Source organism: Nasonia vitripennis, chromosome 5, assembly GCF_009193385.2.
Source record: "Nasonia vitripennis strain AsymCx chromosome 5, Nvit_psr_1.1, whole genome shotgun sequence".
NCBI classification, from domain to species: Eukaryota; Metazoa; Arthropoda; class Insecta; order Hymenoptera; family Pteromalidae; genus Nasonia; species Nasonia vitripennis.
In genome coordinates this window covers 23887626-23913927 of record NC_045761.1, presented here as the reverse complement: position 1 = coordinate 23913927, position 26302 = coordinate 23887626, and the positions used below count along the sequence as shown (strand labels likewise).

Here is a 26302-nt window from a genome sequence, read left to right as displayed (position 1 = left end):
TTAAGGAATTTGATTTTATACAGATGTTGAAATTATTATAACGAAATAATATAATCGTGCTGTTATAATGACAGTATTACTGTAATACTCTCGTCTTTTATACACCCCTTAAGAACAAAACATTTTTCATGGTTCTATTTTAATCTCATATCAAATAAAAAATGAGATTCGTATCAAAAATATGAAACCAATTCAAATTGGTGTACGATCTATAAATAGTTAAATTACAATTTTGTAGTATTTCGAAAAATTGTCTTGTTCGATTTATAAAATAAATTAACACATTAATAAATTAATATTTTCACAGTCCAAAAAACATTTTGTGCCTTATTTTTTGTGCTATTTCTGCGTCATTGGAGTGCAATAATACAGGCCAACATTCTGGTGAATCCCTCACATGTCTTATCAAGGACTTTCTCCACTTGTATGATTTTGAACAAGCTAAGCAGACGCTTCGCGGTGCGTCCACAAAACCTGCAAAAAAATATTAAATTTAGTGAGATTTGAGTTACAAATAATACATGTAATATGTAAATAATTCTATTTTATTTCAAAGAAGTCTACGGAAGAATTTTGTTCTATAATTAATGAAAATTATTTAAATTAGACATTAGTTACTACTATTTTAACTATTGATCGTTTTACTCATGAGTAAAACATGCATGTATTCTGTTGCATAATTATTATATGGTATCTTTGTAAAGTAATAAAAATATATGTAACATAAAGCTACAATCATCACTCACAAGAAATTTGTACTTCAGCACCAAATATATTTTTATATACATATTTACAATGATGCGTACATTGAGTACAGCTGATTATAAAACGTTTTTCAAAGATGAGCATTTTGTTACTGCATACAAATTATTTTTGCATTCATTAACATCATCTCAATTTGTGTGTGCAGAACGAATGTGTTTCAAAAGGTTGCATCGTAGTTTTGTTTTCCTTGGGCAATATGGGCACTGTTGTGAAGGGGGTTTTCCACACTCTTGATGAATATGTCTTGACAAGGAACTATAATATGCGTAAACTTTGCCACACCTGCCGCATTCAAAGGACTCTTTCCCACAACCTAGAAAAAGAAAATAAAAAAACAAAAAATAAGATAAAATGCCTAAACAAAAATTATTTCATTATCATCTACTTTATTTTAATAAAAACTAAAGATACAGCAATTTTTCAAAGCGTCCTTTGTCAGTTATGAATAAATTTAAATTAAAATTCGCGTTTTTTTATAATATGAACTATACCTTTACTCTGAAATTAGTGACTTAAAAGTCAGTCACTTCTTATATGTTAGGATTAGAATTATGCAAACAAATATTAAAAACAGACAAAACATTTTTTTTAATACAATACAAAGATAGGGAGGGAACTGAATCCATAATACACAATAACATATTGAATTCTTCATTATTTTAATTAAAAAAAATGTGCAAAATAGGTAATTAAAATATTTTATTCCCAAGGCTGTTTCAAAATATGAAGACGGAAACCGTTTAATGTATGTTTAAATGCAATATAAACTCTGGTATAAATCTGAAAAAAGTAATAAATAATATTAGTATAAATGCATATTAATTACTAATAATAATACTATTTTGCAATTCAACAAAGATTCTCAATAGATAATTTCCTACATGACCACCCCTCCATTGTTAAAATACTTGGTACACGCCTGGATTTTTATTAAAGCACTTCTGCAAACTTTATTAGCAGCTTTATGAAAATACATAGATACATATATATCAGCACTCAATAAAATAAAACGCTTAAATAAATTTTATTTTCAACATCAACATTGTTAACCTCACTGGTACAATGTAATCATTAATAATTTTAAATTGAAAGCTTAAAAGCATCGAGGAATATTGAGTATATTCACAAATATTTGATAATATATAATTAAATTCAGTTCTTTCTTTTTTTATCAGAATTTTCTGTTACCTCTGCAAAGAAAACATTATTCTATTACTATAGCTATAAATTTTGTACAATGTTTTAATAATATCAAAACATATTTTGAGTGATTTTTATTAATTATACATAATTCTAATGCGTATAGATTTAGATGTTTGAAAAGTTTTACTTTTTTATTTGATTATATTTAAATAAATTTTTGTATATGAGAAAAACATTCATAGCCAACGAAATATCTTTTTTACAATTTTTTCCATATCCTTACATTATTTCAATCATAACTTCTAATGTTAATTAAACTGTTTATATAAAAGTTAATTTAGGTAAAAAACATTTTACTTAAAATACATATAAATACATCACGATTTGAAATAAGTTTTGTGAGATCTAATATATAATAATTGTATCACATTTACATTGTTTTTATAAATTGTATACCAACCATGATAAATATAATCTTAATATTCAAATTGTAAATTAAGAAATAAATCACATTAAAAATCAAAAGATTATTTTAAAGATTGAATAATATAAATTAAATACTTATGTATATATATTTAAAAATTTTAAGTACTTTTTACAATTTAACTGTTGCCAGACAAATGAACACATCATACAAAAATATAGCTCTAAAAAAATTAAAAATATTTGTGTACCAAAAGATTCCTTAGCGTATGAAGGAAGAAATTTTTTGTTCGTGCCTTAGACAAAAGGAACTTATTTCATCACTCCATATATTAACCCTAAATCTTTGTATTTGAGTTCACGCATAGGGCTTGTCTACTTTTTAGTATATTTTTATGTACTGCATCAAATCTAAAACATATACTTTTTTTTTTAATTTTCAAGCTAGTAATTTTATAAAACATGTTTGAAATCATACATGATTTGATAAAATAGAATTATGATTTCAATATTTAATCGTCAACGTTATTTTAGTATTAAATAATAATTTTTATTTTTGGTATATATCTATATATTGTCACTATTTATATATACTAAAATCCCAATCTATAATTTTATAATTAAAAAAATAAATATCATTTTGACCCCGTCGTTTCTATTTTCATATAACACACCTGAACTCTAGCACATATTATCGATATTTAACTTCATTAATACTAAAATGGGACGTAAAATAAATTAAGCTAATTAGGAAAATATCAATAGCTTACAAATTTATAGTCCCTTTAAAAATCTGTTCACACAGTAAGATTAAATGAAAAAAAAAACAAAAATGAGAAGAATGCACACACTCGCAAACATTAAAACTATTCGATTTATCATTCAAGAATGTGAGAGATCGTATTCAGCTCTCACGTGTTGGATGTTGTCGAGGCCTTGAAATGTTGCTCCGCTTGATGAGCATGAAGGATGAAAGCTTTGAATGCAGCGAACGGACAGAGTGAACACTTGAACTGCGGCGGCTCACACTTGTGCTTGAGATAATTACTCCACATTTTGTAGAACTTGCTGCATTTAGTGCACGTATATCCGAGCATATGTTCGCCCACGTATGTCTTGCGATAAGCTGCAAGCACAAAAAGTAACGAAAAAAGGTTAGTATTAATTTTGTGGCAAAGGTTGTTCTTGGCTTTTTTGTACTTTTTGTACGGAGGGAGAAAGAAAAATAAATGCTGGAGATAGTTATAGGCATGACAATAGAGAATCAATTCATTGCAAAATCTCTTTAGAGCACTCAGCAGATAATAAAGTTAAGCGATGCGATCTACGTTTCATACTACTTTGTAGAGCTTATAATTTTTGTAAAATATTTTCTTATATTTTTAATATAGATAAGATTAATATTGTTATCAAAATGTTTGCTTTTCTTATGCTTACCATTGATTGTTTCTTACGTTAAAATAAAATCTTTTTTTTTCACAACCCCTAAATATATCTTCTTCTAGTTAAGTCTCTAACAAAAATTGGTTCACCTGAAAAAATTTGCAAATGTATCAGGAAAATTTTAAAATCATGTATAATATTTATTAAAATGTACATACATCATTTGAAAAATAGCACAAACAAATTTAAGTTTATAAAAATGTTTATTGGGGTTGATAACGTTTATTAAAAATAAAATACAAGTTTCAGCAAATCTGTCAAGTCGGCATGATACTGTTCCTTGCCATTGTCGAAACTTAACATACATGAGCTTGAATGATTAGACATCACGGTTCAACTTTGACTCTATATGTATTTGAGAACAGCTATATTGCCATTTTCAGCTGCTACAACCAACAGTAGGCTGAAAAAATAAAAATTCTTTGGTTAGTGAAAGTAAACTCGAATGCAAGTTAAGCTTGATATTTTTAATACATTATTCAAATCAAGAGTTGCAATAAAAGCTCATTTTTTACTTACTTTTTCTCACGAATGAAATTCTGTTTTTAGTAGTAAAATGATTTTCTTTAATGGTAATGAATACAGATAAAATGGTTTAGCAAATGTTTTATTTAATTTTATTGAAAAAAAAATGACTTAAATTACTAACTATATTTACAATAGAAAACAGACATTCTAAAAAATATTTATGCAACAAGATGTATTACTATCTATCACGGAAGCATATTATTTTAATTCTATGAAAGGAATCATTAATTACATCATGGGAATAAAATAACGAAGTGCAGTGCTTGTACCAACACAACCGAATGTGATAAATTTTCATTTTTCTGACTACAATTACATCTTGTGATAATAAGTAACAGCGTAATTAATTTCCAATATGAAATATGATTTTGTCAACTCTACAAACATCATGTAAACAATACTTTTCGATGAAGTCTATTTATTAAAGCTACGCTTTCTCTATCGAACGTACGTTTTATAACGTATCTTTCAACTACAAATATCTCAGATATTTATAACATTTTATTGATGGAACAAAAAATACTATAGTTATTAGTTGCTGCTCTAAATCTGGCCTCTATACAGTTTTTTTTCTGATTTCATTGTAGAAAAAACTAGCAATTGAAAACGATTTATTCCTTACGAATAATTATTAATTTTAACCTATAACGAGTACTTATGTTAAATATCTGCCTAACAATAATATAACTTCACGTTAAATAACAGCGTATAAATTAATCTCATGAAAAATAAGTCACGCTGTATCAATCAGTCAAAGTGATAAATCTATAACTTGAGCTATTCTTAAAGCTCGTCATTCTTGAAAACTCAAGAAATAAAGATTTCAAGTTCGACAAAAATTGTAAGAAATTTGATCATTCGAAATACTTTATCAATTCGAATCTCAGACAAAGCAGGAACTCAATTATTCAGTATCAGCCTCAGGCATAGCGGCGTAGTTCTGTTCGTGAAAGGTCTTCATGTGTCGTCTGACGCAAGATCTATATTTACTACGGAAGTTGCAGAGATCGCATCGGAACTTGACGCTGCCACGATCATGTACGTTGCGCACGTGTCGTTCGACGTTGGCCTTGTACATGCTTTTATAACTACAAAGATCGCACTGGAAAACAGCGGCACGGGGATTCATCTTGCAGGTAAACTGCATGTGCCGCTTGAGCAGTGCCCTGAGCTGGAAACTCGCCCGACAATGAGGGCAAACATGTGGTTGGACTCGCATGGTTGTAGTGGACGTCCATTTCTTTTCGAGGGGTAGGTTAGCAAGGGCTGCGTGAAAGCTTGCTATATAGTCTGGAACAAAGAGTATAAGGAAGTGGGTTAGAGCGAGTTACAGATCGCGTTCGAGCTATTTTATAGATTTTCAGCGGGTTTTCTACGTTTGTCTTTCGATGCGACGTGTTAGTTTTAGGAGTTACGGTATATATCTTCGTTTGTGAAAGTTTGTTGTAATGTGGTTTTAGTGAGGAGATTTTGAAAAATCTTCGATGTAGAGCGTAACCTTGCTGCAAGTATTATATTCCAAACTCCACGTAGCAAGGTGTTGCCAAATAAAGAAGATTAAAATATAACTCTATTAATCTTATTAGTTGAACAAAGAATGGCCTATGAACCTACATACTTTGAAATAAAATACTATGTTGGTAACTTACATTTTTTGTTTTTATTATTTTGCAATATATTGGATAGTGAAAATACTTAATATACGCATACATATATTCTACAAGTGAAGCTGTCATTTAGAGGATAACAAATTTCGTTAAGGCATCATCTATAGGCAACTATGATTTGTATATTGTAATATTCAAATTTTATAAGCACAATATAATTGCAGCTTAATTTACGTTCCTAAAATAGAGGCAGCTGAGAAACTACAGCTAGCTAGGCTAAGATTATAAAAAATATGTCCTTATAATTAAGCGAGCAGATAATTTTTCTTTTATCTGTATTTATATCTTGTACAAGTCTTCTGCGGAGGCCTGAATATATTGTGATGCTGCAACAAATGTCTTCTGAGGCTGACGTTTTGCGTGAACTTCTTTTCACACAAGTCGCAGTTGAAATTTTTTCGACCTCCGCACTCGAATTTCAGGTGTTTCCGTAAACTGTGCAGCATTTTATAAGAGCGTCCACATTGATCGCAAACATGTAAAACGGGAATCCCTGCAAAATAAAAACGATTTTATGTTAGTGCTAATTCATTGAGACACGAATATTTTAATGTAAAACGTTGTTACTTCGGAATAGAGAAATAAGCTGTTAAAGAAATCGTACTGATTATAAAGAACTTATTATAAAGACTATTTAACAAATTAAGTATCCCGTCTTTTCATCCCAGTATTCAAGTCAAAGAAAATGAAAACACTAGTGTACAAAGTAAGGAAGTATACAGTCTTTGGCATAAAATACATTTGCAATCAACAATAAAAACACCATAGATTATAAAAGTGTAAACAATGTTTATGATAATATACATTTTTAATATAGTGAATTTAGGCTCTCCTAACAGTAACTTAAACTTAAAGACGACGTACGTAATTTACAAATGTATTATTAAATTGTACAAAATGAGGCATTTTTCAGCAATAAATAATAAATCACTACGTACAATACGTATAAAATATATCAGGTCACAAATTTGACCTATGCTTGGATTCTAATACTTTTTCTTCTTCGCTTTACGAGGATCGACGTAATGATGATGCAGCAAATGCCTGTGAAGACTGGCGTTTTGTGTGTACTTATTAGGACAAAGATGACAACAAAACTTCCGCTGACCACCGCACTCGAACTTGACGTGTCTTTGCAAATTATGCTTCAACGAGTAGCTTTTACCGCAACGCTCACACTGGAGGTTCAGGGATTCAACGCTCACAATCTGCAACTGTCGTTGCTGCTGCTGCTGTTGATCAAACATGCCAATGCTGCTTGTCGGAGAATAGACTAGGTACGTATCTGGAAAATAAGAACGATTGCCTGTGCGTTAGAGCGACTAGTTTTTTTTTCAAGTTTAGGTAATTGAATACAAGTGAGAAAGATAGAAGAGGTGAAAACACTTTCGTGATACGAAGTTAGATTTTTATTCGGAGTAGTTTTATTGGAAAAGTTGGATGGGGAAAATAAAAGTTTTTTCTATGAATATATGCAAAATATTTACTTGTTGTTAACACATGAAATTGATATAAATCGTTAGATAATTATCGTTGGATTATGAAAAATTGTTTATAAATAATGACAATGAAATAATAGTATGTTACAAATATAATACTCATGTCAATTTACATGGCTAGTCAGTCATTTAAAAGGTCGCATTGAAGGCGTCTTGCATAAAAGTCTTTCCTTGCAAATTGTAAACGTACGTGAATAGAATGTAGAGTCAGAGTAAATAACTTTCCATAATAGTATGAATGATTTAAGTCTTGTGTTTAAAGTACATGTGTCGCACTAAGGACACCTTTTGCGTGTATGTTTTAGGGCACAAAGGACAAGCAAAATATTTGCGCCCGCCGCACTCGAACGTTTGATGCCGTTTCATACTTCCTTTAAACCTATAGACCTTGCCACAATCCCCACACTTCAGTTTGCGAGATGATGCAAAAACTGCAGTAAAATGTATTATCGGACAGTTAATTTTATTGTATTTTCTCTTAATTTGACGTGTATTGATTTCGTCCTCCAACTTCATCACGAAAAGGATTCTATCAATTAAGAGGCACTTTCACTGGACAGCACAAAATGTTAGATTATGGACATGACACTATCACCACTGTGAATAAGTTCGGACATGCGAAAAATATTCGTTTTGGGAACCTGTAAAAAATAGCGATTGATTAGTATCAGCTTCTGGAAAATTGTCAATAAATGCATTCAAGTATTTGAAACATGACAAGGGTCTAAAAACACGACTTCAATCATAACATCTGTAAATGTACATATTTTTACATTTATTAGTACAATGTAGTAAATTATTTATACAAATATCCCTCTACCTTAATAGCAACATAGTAGCGTATAGGATACATTTAATTTTCATTCAAACGAAGTAGAAATACTTCTTCTAATTAATCGCATACTATAAATTAGAAAACTGACTGCTTACATTTTTTCGTAACAAATACAGAAATAGGCACTATAATTGTGACGGTACGTGAAACAAAATAAAACGTTACATTCTGAATACTTTCTTTCAACTATTAAAGAATCACGGTGTCAAGTTATTAATACTTTGACTTAGAACGCGAGATATACATATATTTTCTATGGAATGTGTACAACATCTATGGAGTGTTGATTCAGTTTGGGTTTGTAAATAATGAAATACCTTGATTCGCTCTTAACTTCTGTCGTTATTTTCTACTAGGCCTTGCATTATCTATCAACCTTAATTTAGTAATAGCCGGTTCTTACTTCGTCAATATCTCAAAGACTGCGACAGTATAAGTAATATTGCTTCGCGATTTATGCGTTGATAAGGCATTCGTTGCACGAAATGCCTTAAATGCTCTCTAAAACTTTCTTTACTCATTAAATTAATTACAAACGTAACAAAAATGAATGCATATCATTCTCATGCACATCATGTATGCAAGAAAATAATAAAATTTCTAAAACCAATGTTCAAATGTATCATAAAAAATCAATCTAAAACAATATTTACGACGAGTGTCTCGCTCGAATGTGCCTGTCAAGGTTACTCTTCTGAGCAAACTTAGCCCTACAAACGGTACAGCCGAATCTGGGTTCGACGCCGCACTCGTAATTCTGATGCCTCCACAACGAGGTGAAGAAAGCATAGCTTTTGTTGCACTTCGAGCAGACGTGCTTCCTCTTGGATCTAGTGGGTACCGAGACCCTCTTGACCGAAGAAATCGCCTGTTCCGCCTGTTGCTGCTGCCTCTGTGGAGGCTGCTGCTGACATCCCTCACCCTCGTAGACGCGATGTCTCATCAAAGAAGCTCGATTGCCAAACATTCGACCACAATCCGCGCACAGGTACCTCCTGGGTATACCCATGGTGGTGTTGCTGGACCTCAACTGAAAGGATGATTCGCTGGAACGGAGTCTGCGGTGATAGCCGTAGAAACGAACTGAAATTAGACAAGACAAGCTGGGTTAGTCTAGGGACGAGAGACTCGGCTGGGGCACTACGAGCTTAGCGATTTTTTGACTGCGCACAGCGGGGAGTGATGCATATGTGAACTGAGGTTTAGACTGACCGATGCTAAGTGATGGTATATGTGGTCTTGCATTCGTGAGGATGGTGATGTTACATGTGAGTTTGATGTTGAGTTTGACATGTGATTTGAAGGCTACCTGTAAAGAAAGTACAAGCAACATTTGATCTGGACATGTGCGAAGATAAACTCGCAGGGGACGCTGTTGGATAAGGAGCAAACGTGGTATAATGACATTGACACAGTGTTTGGAAAACGAATAGTTGTTTTATAATTGATTTGGTATATATATATATATATATACATATATACAATTTTTGTCGTCGAAAATATTTTTACTCAAATATATTCTATGCATCGCTTTGCCTTACCTTCAAAACTAGTTTTCTATGTAGTATGCATTTGATTACGAAAATGATAACCTTACACTTAATGAATACAAATTGATTCACAATTTACGCAGTTCTGGTCAACAACGATGACGGGTACATAATTATTTTAGAGTAAACTTTGGCTTACAACCTGGATCGATCCTTATTCAATAAGACGAGCTGTTAATGATACAAAGTCGTATACAATCCACTCCTCTGCCCTCGATCCTCTCTATCTCTACATAAATTTTCCAAAATCAGCAAAACTAGTGTCTAACTGCACCCTAACCGAGGGTTCAAACTCCCCAACCGGTCCACCCAGAAGATGCTGTTGCTGATGTTGCTGTCGCTGCCGTTGTCTCTGCGACTGGTTCCACAGCCTCTCGTGCCTCGCGAGAATGTGCTTCGTTAGACTGTCCTTATAGCGAGTCTTGTGAGGGCAGTAGACGCAGCTGAACTTGGGTTCGACGCCACACTCGAATTCTCGGTGACGCTTCAGGTGATGCTTGTGCTTGTAAACCTTGCCGCAAGCCGGACACACGTTCACTGTCGAAGCTGTGCTGTTGCAGTAGTAGAGCTTGTCTGTAACAAGAGGGGAATAACATAATGGGTGGATCGTTTTATTTTGATTCTTTTTTGTAGGGAAGCCTATATGAGTAAGCTATATGTAAAGTAGGAAGTTCGTAGAAGAAGTAGAGCAGTTTCGAGAAAGGAATGAGAATACAGTTGCAGAGGAATGTGCAAATTTATTTCATGTTCGCATAAAATCAGTGGCAGATGCTTCTTGGCGAACGCTTTTAATCAAAGATTCAATCAGTTACAATAATTTTCAAATTAACTATTAAAAAAACTCCCCTTCAGCATAAAAAGAGGAATGTACCAGTAGATGGCATTGTAAAAAAGTGTAAAGTATTGACAAACAATTCACGACCTCGTGAAGATCAGATCAACTTATCAGTCTTCAATAACGATAAAAAATAAAATACGAATTTCCATGGAAACTTCGATCAATCTAATGTCTTGATAAACGCAGACTTCTGTTTCTTTTTCTTGGAAGCAGAAGTTTCTTCTTCGTCCAGAGCGTGTACAGATCCGTGCAACATAATGTGCGTCTTGTAGGACGACTTGTAGGGACAGTGAACGCACTGATAGGTGGGCTTACGACCACACTCGTGCTTGATGTGTCTCTTGAGGTTCTTGAGCTCGTAGTAACGACGATCGCAGCTCTCACAGGCGTAGCGACCTTGACCTCGAGATCGGCGCTGACGTTGGTACTGGTAGTAGATCTCATTCTGGCGAACTGGATCTGAAAGAAAACAAGGCGATGTGTTAGTACAGGGAAGTAGAAGGCTTGGGAAGGTCGTATTTGCGTTGTTTGAAGTGTGGAAATAACTTAGATGTACTCGGTGAGAAGAATACGGAAAATCAGAAGAAAATAAACGGTATAATTACAGTACATTAGAGACAGTTACATAATAATTGTACCTTCGAGTAATTCATTTATTTATACAAAGATCACATAGAGTTATATTTACAACATAGATTTCTATGTACAGTCTTTATGCCCATACAATCTTCGAAGCTTTTCAAGCTCTGCTTGAACTTTCGACTAATACACATAACGTTAACGTATCACATTTTCAACTGTTCGCTGTTTCGTTGTTGCAACAAACTAAACGAAAAGTTTCATTCACATGTTTTGACAATCACAAAGGAACAGGAACTCAATCACATCCTCATAGCACCTCTCAGCTCACTGCGTCGCTCTAACGTTAGCCCTCCTTCCATTATCTCCGTAAACCACCGACATTTCAGGATGAATGTTGACGATGTGCTTGAGAATACTCGCCCGATATTTGGTGCAGTGATCGCAGTAGGGACACTTGTGCTTCGGCGCCTTGCCACACTCGATCTGCATGTGACGACGCAGCGAACGCTGCACCTTATAAGCCCGAGTGCACATGGGACAGCGATACTCCTTGTCGCGCGATGAGACTGACGCGAACTGGTAGCCTAGCGAGCGGACGATCGGGGCTGAAAAACAGGAGGCAAAGTGATGCTGCAGGTTAGTCAGAGATGACAGGCGTTGTGTTGTGTTTGTTATTTTTTGGGGGGTGGGGGTGAACGAGTAAGTTGTGAGCTTGATATTGTAAATAACGAAAAATATTAGCTGTTGTAAATTGCGATGTTTGACACAGAGATAAATATTTATTAAATGTACAAGAGTTTTTTTGAAGATTTGCCTTAGTTCCTTGCTACGAGCTGCCAAGCGCGAGACATAGTGATCAGTTTTCGAAGGATAGCTTTCTTTTGTCAGACAACTGTTTCTCGATCTGAAACAACGGCAAGTCACGTTTAGAATGTACATAGGGACATAGGATTGGTCGAGCAAACAAAAAACTATATATACAAAGTATGGATTATGAACTGCGACGATTTAACATTTTCTTGCTCTTTTATTGTTCTTAAATCGTGTAAGCACAATTTTTAAAACGATAATACTCTTACATAGCCTTATTTACTAACTACATAAGTAATTTTCATTCGACCACAAAAATATCAAAAGTTGAAAATTATCAAACGACGACGTGGCACTTCTAACGTTTCTTCTTCGTCTGCAAGAAATCACCTGCAACACAAAGTTCAAGCGAATCCTCGTGACCAAAATCAATCCAATGAAACCGCTCAACAATCGGTAACATACTTACGGTAAAATATATAATCAGGATTTTCCTTCTCCAGCTTCTTAATGTGCATCAGACGTTCTGCAGTGAAGCCATAAATCGCAGCTGTGTCAGCATAGTTCGCTCCCTTATCTACGGCTTCCAGAGCCATCCTGAGATTCGCCGTCATTCGATAAGGCGCTTCGCGTTTGAGATTCGGCCTGGAGGTCGTCGGCCTTACAATAGTTCTGTGATGAGTTACGCCTGGTATTACGGGAGGTTTGTACTCGTGCTTTGATACGTTACGCATACACCAACCTTCGAAAGTGTCGATCGGGTGAGGTGTGGCAGGTGTCACGATTTTGTAAGCTATTTTTTCCGGAGCTGGAAACGAGCGAAGGGTGATTCGTTAGTTGAGATTCAAATGGAAATTATGAATTACTTAGGCGAATATATAAAGTTTTCAATTACTTCTTTGAGCTATTTTAATCTCTTCCTTCACAGCCGCGACTAGTCTGGGCGACTGTGGCTTAGCTCTGAGTTTTTTTATCAGCTCAGCGCTGAGAATATGATCGTCATCTTCTTCGTCCGTCTCTTCGTCCTCTATTGTGTTCGCATGTGTATCGGTTCGCAAATCGGGTAGTATGCATTTTTCAGCAACCAAGTCAGGTCTTACGAAAATCGTATTGCCACTTTCGGTTCGATCATCGACGAACTCCTGTTTCACGGTTACCACTTGGAATTTGTTCTTGTTGACTACGGGTTTCTTCTTAGCGGTGGCGATTCGGCCTTGCTCTTCGTTATCCGAGAACTCTTTCTTGATGGTTTTCTTTATTTTTTCTTCGTCCTTTATCCAAACGATATCGACATCTGAAACAAAAAATATGCACGCGATGTTAGCTAAAAGTGTGAAATATTCGTAACAAAAGCTAATTGCATAGGACGCTATGGAGATGAATCTTAAGATCGTGCTCTGAAACTATTGTGATCAATGAAAACAAACGAAAACTTGCGTAACTTTTTTTATTAACATCGCAACATCATTACAACTCTCGGAATGATATTTTTGATGATGAAATGAATAAATTTAGTGTACCGCGTTTATTTCAGATTTCTTATTTTTTGCAGAAGCCTGCACAGCTTCGACTTATTCATGCCAGAGGTTCTAGCTGCTTGTCTCAAAGACATGCCGCTGTTCATCATGTCGATTGCTCGGTTCAAATTCGCAATCGTCTCATTGGGATATCGATACCTCGTGGAATTAATAATAATACCATCGGCTGAGTTTGCTGAAAACCATAGAGTGCCAATTAGAAACGTATAAACTATTGATCGTGAATAGGTTGTTTATTCCTGACATTACCTGGATAAATTTCTCTGGTGGTGGGCGTCTCAGGCTCAAAATACTCTGTCGCCTCAACGAATTCAAAGTCTGAAACAGAAACTGCGATATTCGTTTTGAATATTAAATTCTGTGGAATATCGCGCGACATGAAATAAAGAATTATTTATTTTCATTTACATATGTGCTCTTGGTATTTTAATAATAACATAATTTATTTGCTCAACTAATGGTGCATTTATTTTTTAACAAGTTGATTTAAAAAAGAATCATTTTCAAATTTCCGCATAACATCATTCGAAAACTAACGGGTAAAGTAACTCATATGCTTTAAAACAAGATATGACAATCTTCACAAAACTACAACAAAACTCAAGAGCCAACTAAATCTCTAAAAAAAATCAAAATCACGAGTGCTCCACGGATCCGTTGATATCAAGCTTAACAGTAGCCAAGAAAACACCGCCGACACTCGAACGTTGCTTCGCCTTGATTCGCTGCAGCGTTGACTTGGTAATGCCGAAGACTTCCGCAGCTTTCCTGAACGACATCCCCTCGTTCAAAGCATGGAGAGCCGCTTTCAGGGTCTCCACAGGCACCGGCTTCGCTCGTCTGCCTCGACGGCCCTGACGCAGCTGATATTCCATCGGCAACCAGTCCGGATCAGCTGTGAACCGAACGAAAAGTGTGCGACAATCGTCGTCAGTTTTTTGCTGGTTAAATAAGTCAGATATGCTTGACGAAACCTGGATAAGGCGATATAGGAGGTGATGACCCAACCGCGTTATTTAGATGAGGATTTGAGAAAAGTTTGCGTTTGGTGCGTGATTGACCTGCATACTTGGTAAAAACAGGAGGAAAAGTGTACAATAGAGGGGACAAACGATGGTGCAACAATTTGTGGAACTTTTCACTATGACGTAAGCGTTGTTGGAAAAGTGAACGTCGTTGCTGTTGTTAGCTGGATATTCTTCGTTCTAGTGTGACTAAGACTATGCTAATTGCACTCGGTTAGTCCGACTACTGACGGGGAAAATTGGATAAACTATCGAAGTAGCTGGGGGTGATTCAGCTGAAAACTTTTGAAAAGATGCATAGTTTGATGTTTGGCGATTCAATAATTTATATGAATGAAACATGCTCGGAAGAGTATTTATTTTCATTAAACATCACTGTTTTACACTTTTCTTTCCGTAGAATAGGTCGTAACATTTATTTTGTTTCTAAATATTTCGACGAGGATGAACAGCTTTTACGTGTTTACTTATACTGTTGCTGTTTTTGGCGTTATAGTCACAATACTAAGTAAAAGTTTTTATTGTAAAAGCAGATTTCCGTATGCTCCAGGAACAAATCGCGTGATTCAAATTTTATCAAACACTTGGCGCACTCCGAGATGCTCTTCTTTTTCCATTTTTTCAAGCCGAGGTACATGATTTCGTCATCTGTAAAATATTTAATTTTTATTATTAATGACGTCAATTAAGATTTTTTTTCCAATTTCGATTGACTTTTTATATCGTGGTTATTGTTTGATTATTATGTTAATTGACGAAGAAAGACTGGATGAGAAGACAATTTAGTTGTAAGAAACACATAAAAGAGAATCAATTCGTAACGAAACATAATTAATTCAACAACTATATCCAACACCCACTAGTAAGTGTAAAAAAATATTCATAAAATGCCATAAAAACAATGAAAAAATCATGAATTGGTCGATACGTAACGGTGAAATTAACGAAGCCGCAGCTTTATATTTACATGTATTTATTGAAAAAACTCGTAAAGGGAAACAGCGTTACATAGACACTTACTTGCGTAGTACTCGGTTTGTTTTGTTCACACAATTTTTTTTTAGTTTATGTTTAATGTGGTTATGCTTAAGAGACTGGGACTCTTGTCGAGTCGACCATTGGCTATCGGTTACGTCGAACATGCGAGAATACATGAGAGAGACTTGTACAAATGTACGTGTGCCTATTTTGCGCTATCGCATATTGGAATGCGAGCAGCAATTATCTGAGGGACAGGGGGACGCCTTTGTATTTCGTCTCGCAAACCATCTTACAATGTCAAATTGAAAGTGTACTTTCACACCTGAACGTTTTTTTTTTAATTTTGTATAAAAAAAATGATGAACGAACTTATTTTAAAAATCACCGAGATTCTCAGAAATCTAGATATTCAATTTTGTCCGTAATATTGAAGGTGAAAATCAAGATCCGGATTGCGAGCGATAAAGGCGTTATATGCAAGAGGATTACATCAGTACAATACTACGCTGTTGATATGTGAATCGGAGAATTTGAGAAATCTTCGCAAATCGAATCGAAGCACGACATGTGGTGCGTTTATTATCCTGTAAATAAATGTATATCGCTATTGTTTATTATTACGGCTATTGTAAATTGAAACAGCAAGAAAACGAAAACTTGGTTACATGCGAGTTAACACTGTATAAACGAGAAAACGATAATATGCGTGTTTGTTGCTTACTGTAGTAAGTATAGAAAATTACTCGAACTTAACTATTATGCGCTTGATTGAGATTTTGATTAATAAAGCGTCGTCATACTTTCGATTTTCTTTTTCCTCTGTCTTTTCGCATCGTGTATAATATATATAGTATTATTTCGGTGGTTCCAAAGGTTTATACGAAAATTTTTGCAAATACATTTTCCCTCCTTACTCGTCGTCCATGATATGCAAATACGTCGAACAGGATTTTTTTTCTCGTTATGTATACCTAAATATTGACGCTCTACTAAGTATTCCGTCGAAATATATAATAGTGCAACTACAAAGAACTATTGTTGTATCCATTTTGTAATCGAAAATTTCTTTTTTGTTCGCTTCTCATTCTTCGTCATAACGCTGCAGTCACTTTAGTACAATAATTTTTTCATCAACGGCTCTCTCACTTTAACGGCTCATTAGTTTTCCTATCTTTCTTTTTTTCTTTATTTTCATTTTGTTTCGGAGGAACTTTTTTTTACATTCATTATCGCAAGATAACGCGAGAGTAACTTTCTTACGTCGTGCTTTATGAGATGCGGAAAAAATTAATGCGCGAGAAACGGAAAAGGACTTGAGTATTTTTCAGTCTTTGAAATTTCAGAGCGAGACGTTTTTTTCGAGGTTTACAATTATGTAGATAAAAAATATATTTTTTCTCATCACCTTTGGATAACCTGTTGCAAATGGTTACTCGAAAGAAAAAATGTCATCTCTCAGCATCAGTTTTTTCCGCTTGTGATTGCAGCCGCAAAGTGACGACCAAAAATATGCGTTTTACGTTTAAGCGCGACTGATTTGCGCCCGAATTTAAACTCTTTCTTTCCTATACCAAGTCTTCTGTTATAGATGATTAAGATTCGCGCTTTTCCAACTGTCAGCTTACCCTATCTACGATACACTCAAAGAAATCGTTCGCTCGAATTAATTATATTTGCTTTTGATTAAAATGCCTCTTCGTCATCGACTAGTTTATTTACCTATTTTATAGCAAATGTAAATAGGTTAAAAAATATTAGATCAATTTCTTATAGACTCGCTTAAGAAACGGTAGTTTGATTATCTTTGGTTTATATAAATGCGAGACAAATGATGTTGTCTCAATTAAATGCCCATACGACAACAACTAATCGCACTAAAAAATAATCGCAATATTCTTACTGTACTAACTAATAAGACATAACCCAATACAACTATATACGTATGCGCAGTCGAATCTCAAAAATGACTTAGAACTTTCATTTCACTTTTTTTTCTCGTTCCAACGTAGGCTAAAACTTCCTTTGAGTGTAAAGTTTCTCTTACTTTTATTAACTAGGTGATAATCCTACCATCTTTTAACTATTGCAGTGCGTCGATATAGTCATTCTAGCGTACGCAAATAAACTCACATACTTATTACATAGCGAACGTTTCTCCCTTTTCTTCCTTTTTTTCCGAAAACGGAGAAACCTTAATAACTAAGTCATCAACTTGATCGGCACACTCTTAAATAAATATCAGACTATTTATCCGCATCTTTTGTAATGTTTCTTTTTTCCCCTTTATAATCTATCAGTACTCTGTACTCTTTGATTCCTTTTGTTTTTTTTCCTTCACTCGACGTGAATTTAACGTTCTGGCAGATACACGATCAAGTGTAGAATCGCAAAGTAAAATTATAATTCCAATGCATTGTTTGTGAGCTGTTGGAACGTCCCTAGAAAGTATTCAAGCAAAACGAGCTTATAAAAATTACAATGAAACCTTACATAGTGTATAAAGCTATGAAAACGTCATTTCGTAAAATATACTATAGTAATAATAATAGTCATCCTTTGACCAACACAAGATATAAATGTTTATTGAACAACACTCTTATTCAGGGGTTTTTAAAGCTTAGATACTAAATACATGTTTCAAAATTTTCTGGAGCAAAAATGTATGTACTACTTCAGTACGAAACATAAAGTAATAATTAAAAATGTTTTAAATCACGTTAATTCGATAAAATATTTTTGGTTTTCCATGTACTTTTTAGAATTGACTAGTAAATCAGTCTTCAGGCGATACGAAAATCATTAGCTTCGTATTTTTGCTCCGAAAAAATGCATCATACGTAAAAATTATGTAGTACAGACAATTGATCGAAAGCAAAATTTCCAGACCGTTCGAACATCGCTGTTCCAACTTCTCGGTGAAAAAATACATCTTTCCATCCCAAAGATATAATAATTCAATAATTGACAAATCAATTTTCACGCAATCAAATTTATCCTCACGCTTGCGATTTTTATATCGCATATAAGAATCGCAAGCGACATCCGTCATACCTCTTGCTGCATTACACTCTCCACCAGAATCGGTGTAATGCGCATCAATCGAATTTCAGCCCGTTCATACTCATAGAAAACACCTCACCCCTTCAAATCCTCAAAATCGATAATCAACCCCTTATAGCAGTACGGGGTTGTTTCGCACCAGTCCAGTGAGTTCCTGCAGACTGGGCAACAGCGCCGAGGCTAATGCCGGTACCGAAGGTACGACCGGTACCGGCGGTACCACCGGCACCTGTGGTGGTACCGGGACCACAGCTGGTACCCCAGTACCGGACGCGCCACCGGTTAAGGCGGCGGCCCGGTGCTGGGGTACCCTGTCCTACTTGATGTTATGCACGGAGAGCAGGTGCTTGATGAAGCTGGCCTCGATGCGGGAGCGATAGGGGCAGTACTGGCAGGAGAAGTGAGTCTCGCAGGTGACCATGCCGCAGCCCATCTTGAGATGCTTGCGAAGGTTCGAGGCCCAGGAGTACATCTGGCCGCAGCGGGGGCAGATGTGCAGCCGCGGCCTGACAATCGGGAAGAGCGGCGCCTCTGGAAAACGAGAAAGGCACGCGTGGCTGGATGAATTATATTGACTGATGCTTTGGTTTTGCTTAATGGGAGGTGAGAGATGGGAACTCGCTGTGCTTATTGGATGGGGGGTCTGATATCAAACGGATTGCAAAGCTCGTGTGTAACATCGATGTGTGACTGTCATGCCGAGAATCTGTGAGTGGGTGTGTGAGTTGGGTTTTTGTGTGTGTGTGTGTGTGTGTGTGTGTGTGTGATACAGACGCACAGCGGGAAAATCAAAGTTTTTTCGGGCTTTAAAATTTGCGGGAAAATGAAAATTAAAAAAACACTTAGTCGCATGCAACCATTCCATGCTTCCGATGCGATGTGTCGTTAGGGTTGTTGATGGTTTTTGTAATGTGAGTAATGGAGGGGTGGAGCTTTTTATTTCAGTCTACAGATCTCAAGAATAACATTATAACGCTGCGCTTTTTGCAGGAGCTTCGAATGATGGAAGTTTTTAGAAATAATGACGGATCTCTGGTTCCCAAGAATTGGTGAAGTTGTTCGAGATCGCAAGCTTGTACCTGAAAAATAAAATATACTAGTCAGTGAGGCTGTCAGAGATTTTGCATTGAAATTTTGAAAATCAATGAAACTTCAATTAGTCTGGAAAACATTTATTTTCATCATTACTACAGTATAAAACTTTGGTGTGGTTAACAATCAAATATCATAGAGAAAACGAAATGTACGTCATGGCAATACGATAAATGATTTAGATAGCCTCTCATTGTTTTCTATAAAATCTACGAACGATTTGACAATCGACACGAAGACATCTTCACAGAAGAACGTTATGCATCCTGCGCATGTGTGAGCGCATGCTTTTCTTGTATTTCGTTCTGGTTGGACAGAACGGACAAAAAATAGTCGGTTCCTTGTTACATTCCAACCTCAAGTGTGCCATCAAATTTTTGTGCCATCGGTAGCTTTTACCACACTGTTCACAGAGGTAATGTCCTGGGAAATATTTCGGCGAATTTTTTACCTCTATCGACTCCACCTGTAACCGGAGGACTGACGATTTTATGAGACTTATCTGGCGGTGGTGACCTGGAAAAAATAAAAAAGGTTGTTAGAAAAAGTTCATGGAGTTATATTGTCATGACGCATGAAAAGCAGTATTAGATAGGTTGAGTGACAAAAGTTAGTATCGAGTGATTTATACGTTTTATTAGAAAAGATACTACGTTATACGGTATACTATAGTGCAGGGCTCTAACAACTGCGTAAAGCAGTTTCGCTTGAAAATTGTCGCAATGAGCGTCGTGGTAACTCTGTAATTTACAATACTGTCGCGAAGCACAGTTTTTTGTGACTGTGCCTTGTAAATGGCTCTATGAATGAGGTATATAGAAATTTTGCGCCTTATATTAACGGGGATGCAGATTCACAGCAATATATCAGTCGATTGTAAATTAATACAATAATAATCACTTAAATTAAGCTGCTGTAGTGTACAAAGATCAGCTTTCTGTTATGCGGAATATACTTATTGTCGAGTATACGTAATTGCGGGTATGTCATGGTTTTCAGTGATTTCAAGCTCTTTGCTAAACGATTTGCTTTTTGTAAAGGTCTGCTAGATGTAATCCTTATTTACACTTTGTATAAACTGATAATGTTGTGCGCACTAACAAATGCTTCGTTGATTTATCAGAAGGAAATTCTCAAACTCTTACAACGAAATTATTACAAAAAAAAATATTTTTGTAGTTTTATAAGTAGAAAAAAATCTGAGCTAATCTAAGTTAATACTAAGAGTATTATTTGTTAATTTTAAATACAAAATACTAAGTAATCTCTAACAGAAGATCTGAACCATACTTAGGAACCATATCATTTCAATTACTGTACAGTCCAGTCCGCTTATACAGAATCAATGAAACGAGTATTCATCGGTATACTTGCTGGTAACAATATCAATTATAGGTAACTAAGGTATACCTCCTAAAAACTTAAATTTCCCGCAAATCAAATACTTCACGTCCCCCATAACTTATCAAATTTCGCCATCATCGACCGTGTTTGAGAACACGGTTTTCCCAGGATGATTGGTACGAATGTGCTGATAAAGATTTCCCCTCTGTTTCGTCCTATGTGGACAGTAGGGGCACTTAAATTTCGGCTCTTTGCCACACTCGTGTCGCGTGTGTCTCAGCAGAGTCGCTCTGTGCTGGTAGCCCTTTCCGCAGACTTCGCAGCGGTAAGAGTACCCCGAGGGTTGTTGCTGGCTGTGCAACTGGTTCTGGTGGTGCTGCTGCTTCGCCATCCACATGGCCGCGAAGTTCTTCATCAGCGGCAGGACTGGAAAAGTTGAGGAACCAGGAGACAGAGACACTGGAAAAGAGAAGCAAAGAATTTCGTGGTTACTGAAGAGTAAGGAGAAAGGAATCATACGGAGTTGATCGAGTGCGCCGAGAAAAAGCAAAGAAGACTACGCGCTTTTTCTCAGCCTTAGTCGAAAGAATGAACCCGAAGAGAGTGAAGGATTGCAATATTACGTCTACCTTTGGATCGTCGCAAGAGTTTCGCTGTAATAAGCGTAGAGGAAGGCATGCTCTATAGATTGTTTTTTCGGCCTAGTGCGTGTTGCAAGCGACTAGTTTTCTATCGTTCTTCGTTGTACAGTGCTCCAGGTTTAGTGTTTTACTGCAACGAAAACTTCACCAGATTCCATAATCGATCCTTACAAATACATAGTGTACGCAAAATCATTCAAGTGCAAAGGTTCGAAACGTTTTATTCATAACTCGGATCAAGTACAGTACGATTTTTCAAGTCGCAAAAAAAGTTACTCAACATAATATCAATGTATAGCTTTGATGAGCTGACTTAGAATTTGTTCGATGGAAATCTCGCAAACATACATAATCAATACATTGTATAATTAAGTCGAAAAAAAACACAAGAATATATCAGAAAAAACAAAATAATATCACACGTCAGTAAAACAAACAAAAAAAAATCAAAATGTCATCTTCATCTTCTTCAGCCCATCACTCCTGCTCGTCCTTCTCGATATTTTCGACGTTGACGACGCTGACCTTATGTCCGGGATGCTTCTTCCTGATGTGCGAATAAATCTGAGACGTCTGTTTGCTGCGCAGGCAGCAGTAAGGACACTTATATCGGGGCTCAAAGCCACACTCGAACTTCACGTGTCGGTTCATGTTGCTCTTAAGAGTGAATCCACGCTGGCACTTGGGACAGTAGTGTTGCTTAGCGCGCCAGTGTGAACTACGTTGGTACTTCATCTTCGGAGTGTCCTCTTCTTGCATTTGCAAGCTCAGAAATGAGAGCATCACGGGATCTGCGAAAAGACAAGGACTTTTGTTTAGATATTATGAGGCAGGGTTTGCTGAGGGCCGGAGTCGTGCTGGTGGTGTGCTGGTCGAGGTTACAACAGTGTTAGCTTTTTTAGGTTGTCACAATCTTCTGTAAAATGCAATCGGGGATTATTAGGGGATTATTCAATTTTAGTTTGGTATTAGTTAAAACTCAAAAATCAGGTAAACATACCAAACGAACACAAATTAGGGGAAAATATGGCGTGAGATGGGTGAAAGTACTCTACGCAAACGGTCGTTGAATACTCGAGTATCAAATACATTTTATTGGCTTCAGTTATCGTGTGTATAGAAAGACACATGGTTCAATCAACTGAAATTTATATTTCGTTTATAATAGGCGCGTATTATAGGCATAGTATTAAAAGTATCACATGTTAAAATTCGCAATAAATATTTTGTAAATAATCATCTCTACAACAAATATATCTAGATAAATACATTTTCAATCATATAACAAATCATATAAAAACATTAGCACCGTACAAATAATCCTCGACCTGGCTAACATAAAAAAATACAAAGCTTCCTCCAGGAGGAAGTAACGTTAAACGTATCCACACTATACTTAAATTAAAATACTCGAAGACATGAGGAACTAACAATCTTTTTTTCAATACATTAACGTAACGTAAAAATATATCAATAATTATTATCACATAGACAGTCTGTACTTTCTCGCGTATCAGTTCAGCTTTCTTGAAAATTCAAATCAGAAACTATCACTCGTTGTACTTCAGATGCACAACGTAAACTTTCTCGCCCACGTGCTTCGTCCTAATATGCGACATGACGTTTGACGTCTGCTTGCTTCTGAAGTCGCAATAAGGGCACTGAAACCTCGGCTGCTGTCCGCATTCGTACTTCAGATGACGCGTCATGTTGCCTTTGACAGTAAAGCTCCTCGAGCACTTGGGACAGCCGAACGGTTTGTTTTGCGGCTGAGGTACGACGACGACGGTTTTCTGCTGTCTGTAAAAATCTTCAGAGACGGGTGAGGAGTTGAGAGGATTTGGGACGTGTTTGGGGGTGTCGAGTTCGACGGAGTCATTGGTCGACTGCTGACTGAGCATGTAGTTGATGTCCAGCTGCGGTACGAAGAAACCTGAAAAACGAAGCAATTCGATTGGTTAGTGAGAGAAGCAAGGCTGGATTGCTTGACTTTGGCGAAGGCTTGTGTGTGAACATTGATAATGAATGCACGTGTGTGTACAGCTATTAACAATGAAAAATATACAAGTTTCAATGCTTACATCTACTGGTTATATTTATTTTCGGAAGTTAACATCACTCGTAGCGCAGAAAATTTATAATTTGATTTTGACCTCCCTTCAAAGATCTTTCGTCGCTGTCAACGTTGTGATTTCACGTTATTTGTTTACAAAATTGTTCTCACCTAATTGTACATTAATTGAAGAAAATGTAAATACTGCTGTACTACACTGCGCCTACGAAATAATTATTCTAGAAAATGATTGATTAAACTACAATAAAAAAATGTCAAAATTCAATCCAGCAGCATCAGGTGAAGTACGCCAAGGTCCTGGCATGCCACTTGCACTCCGTCCACCGCATCCTGATGTACAAACTGCTGTTACACTTGACTCTCTGTATAACTGAAACATGAATGGTAATAGTTGCAAAATTGTCTGCAGAGCTGTAACAACTTTGCGCCATCACCTTCTATACTCACAATTGGACGATGACAAGAACACTTACAGGGGACAATCACGTGGACCATAATAATCGGAGTATACGGTTGGTGAATCGTAATAAAAGTGACCACACGTTTTTAACAAAGTTTTTTTATTCTATAAATACTTACACTCTTATATACATGGGTTTCGCTGAAATCAATAGGTGTACAACTCGTTGTACTCGTGAATCAATCAAACTCGAATCTCGGACTAGAAACCTTGGCATAGTATACACATCGTCTTGTCGATGCGCAGTGTTAAATCAATAAAAAAGAAATCATTAGTTAAATTCTCAACTAAACAAAAGGTAATTAAGTAACGCAAGAAAAAAAAATCCACGAAGAAACAGGCGACAATCTCAATCAGCCCTGTAATCTCTCCTGGTTAGCTTGGCATTCGTAGCGATATCCACGCAATACATTTCTCTTCCTGGATGAAACGTTCTGATATGGGTCCAAGCGTGTGTCCTCTGTCTCAGATGTATCTTGCAGTAGGGACACTCGAACCTCTGAGGTGTACCGCACTCGTATCTGAAGTGACGTATCATGTGGCTTCGATGCTTGTAGGTACGATAACACCGAGGACAAGGATGACGCGTCGACGACGAGTCGTTCTGGTCTACCGTAGTGTAGATGTCGTTCGCACTTGGCCAATCCTTGTACTGCAGACCTGCGAAGAAGAAGAGGACAACTGGTTAGTTCGATATTTTTTCGTGGTGAAAAGGTCAGTTTTCCTTGAAAAGCGTCATTCCCAAAAGTGTTAATCGCTGGTGTGAAGGACGTTTTTCAGAGAAATCGATTAAGTGCGTTGGCGAGGAAGTATTACCGGTAATTACACTGTCAGTCTTCATACAAGAGCATGCACAAATCGACGAACGCTTGGATATATAGTTCGTTGTTTAAATCAAAACTCGGTTACGACATGGTTACTGAAAAGTTGCTGTTATTATTCCTCACGATCACATCATCAAGTATTTCTCTGTTATGCGTATTTACAAATTTAATTAATAACATTTTATTTCGTCGGTACAAATTTATATATATATATATATAAGTCTTCAGTGCTGCAGATACAGGTCAATGTAGCAGACGGTCTGGCTCGGATGTTTTCCGCGGATGTGCCGGTAGATGTGGTCCTTGCGCTTATTACGGAACTGGCAGTAGGGACAAGCGAATCTCAAAGGACCGACGTCGTTGATATTTCCAACTGTAGACGTCTGATAGACAGTAGAGACGATGTCCCAGGTGCCTGAGAAAATAAGAACAGAAATCGGTGAGTTACCCAGACGCTCTAGGTCCTACGTCGTGATGCTTATACTTTCGAATTAGGGATAGTGAAATCACACAAGACTGACCGATGATTTCTAAAGGCTGCTTCGAGGGATGATTTGGTTAATGAGAATGAGTCGAGTTAGAGTTTCTAGCTGTGTACATCGCTGCGTTAGTATAGAAGGTTTATTATTGCGGAGCCAGAATGCAAGTGAGCTCGTATATTAAATTTATATAAAATCACATTCAGTCCTCCTAACCTTCTTTCGCGTGGTGTTCGAGGTCCAGAGCGTAAACCGGTTTCGAGCTGTGCTTGCACTTTATGTGGCCGTAGATGTGCGGTCGATGTTTGTCCACGTATTCGCAGTACGGACACTTGAATCGAGGCAGTTTGCCACACTCGTAACTCTGATGTCGAACGAAATCTCTGTTATACTTGTAGGACTTGTTGCAGTTCACACAAACAAAACTGCCCTCGGTGCAGTGGGTCGACTTTGAGCCTCCTCTGAAACAATCAGTGTAAACGATGGTTATGTGGGTTTGGTGTGGGGGTAAACGAGAGATTGGCATACGTTTAAGGCTTCTGGAAGACAACATTTTAGTAAGGTGAAACGAAAACAAATGATAAGATTCGAGACAATTTCTTCAATCATGCATGTACTCTTTACAAGTATGATTTGTGGATTTATGACTGTTTGCTGTGAATGTGCTTGCCACCGTTGGAGATGGAGATGATCGTTGAGGC

At 36.4% G+C, this 26302-nt stretch overlaps 4 protein-coding genes across 29 annotated transcripts in view; all 4 read right to left on the bottom strand.

Annotated features, from left to right (window-relative positions):
• LOC100123363 (longitudinals lacking) overlaps nt 1-26302 on the bottom strand; it is a 280984-nt gene that overhangs the window by 194090 nt on the left and 60592 nt on the right. For 2 of the 26 annotated variants that reach the window (XM_031931302.2, XM_032600536.1), the window contains exons 7-9: nt 12979-13377; nt 12553-12891; nt 12281-12473 (exon numbers count right to left, since the gene is read on the bottom strand). The exons of the other annotated variants lie outside the window; for them this stretch is intronic. In XM_031931302.2, the coding sequence (XP_031787162.1) occupies nt 12442-12473; nt 12553-12891; nt 12979-13377 (770 nt within the window). In that variant the 3' untranslated portion in view covers nt 12281-12441. Of the gene's footprint in view, nt 1-12280; nt 12474-12552; nt 12892-12978; nt 13378-26302 lie in introns of those variants that run through there. 26 annotated transcript variants of the gene reach the window in all.
• On the bottom strand, nt 4365-6070 carry LOC116738598 (zinc finger X-chromosomal protein-like). Its single transcript, XM_032600549.1, has 2 exons — nt 5679-6070; nt 4365-5592 (listed from the first exon to the last, which is right to left on the bottom strand). Exon 2 carries the CDS (start codon nt 5519-5521, stop codon nt 5207-5209), a length of 315 nt encoding a protein of 104 aa, XP_032456440.1. The 5' UTR covers nt 5522-5592; nt 5679-6070; the 3' UTR covers nt 4365-5206.
• On the bottom strand, nt 8229-9711 carry LOC116417581 (zinc finger protein 99). Its single transcript, XM_031931321.2, has 2 exons — nt 9516-9711; nt 8229-9386 (listed from the first exon to the last, which is right to left on the bottom strand). Exons 1-2 carry the CDS (start codon nt 9634-9636, stop codon nt 8953-8955), a joined length of 555 nt encoding a protein of 184 aa, XP_031787181.1. The 5' UTR covers nt 9637-9711; the 3' UTR covers nt 8229-8952.
• Nucleotides 22831-24121, bottom strand: LOC103316221 (zinc finger protein 771-like). The gene is made up of 2 exons (XM_008208941.3): nt 23989-24121; nt 22831-23697 (listed from the first exon to the last, which is right to left on the bottom strand). The coding sequence occupies exon 2, from the start codon at nt 23663-23665 to the stop codon at nt 23315-23317; it is 351 nt and encodes a 116-aa protein (XP_008207163.1). The 5' UTR covers nt 23666-23697; nt 23989-24121; the 3' UTR covers nt 22831-23314.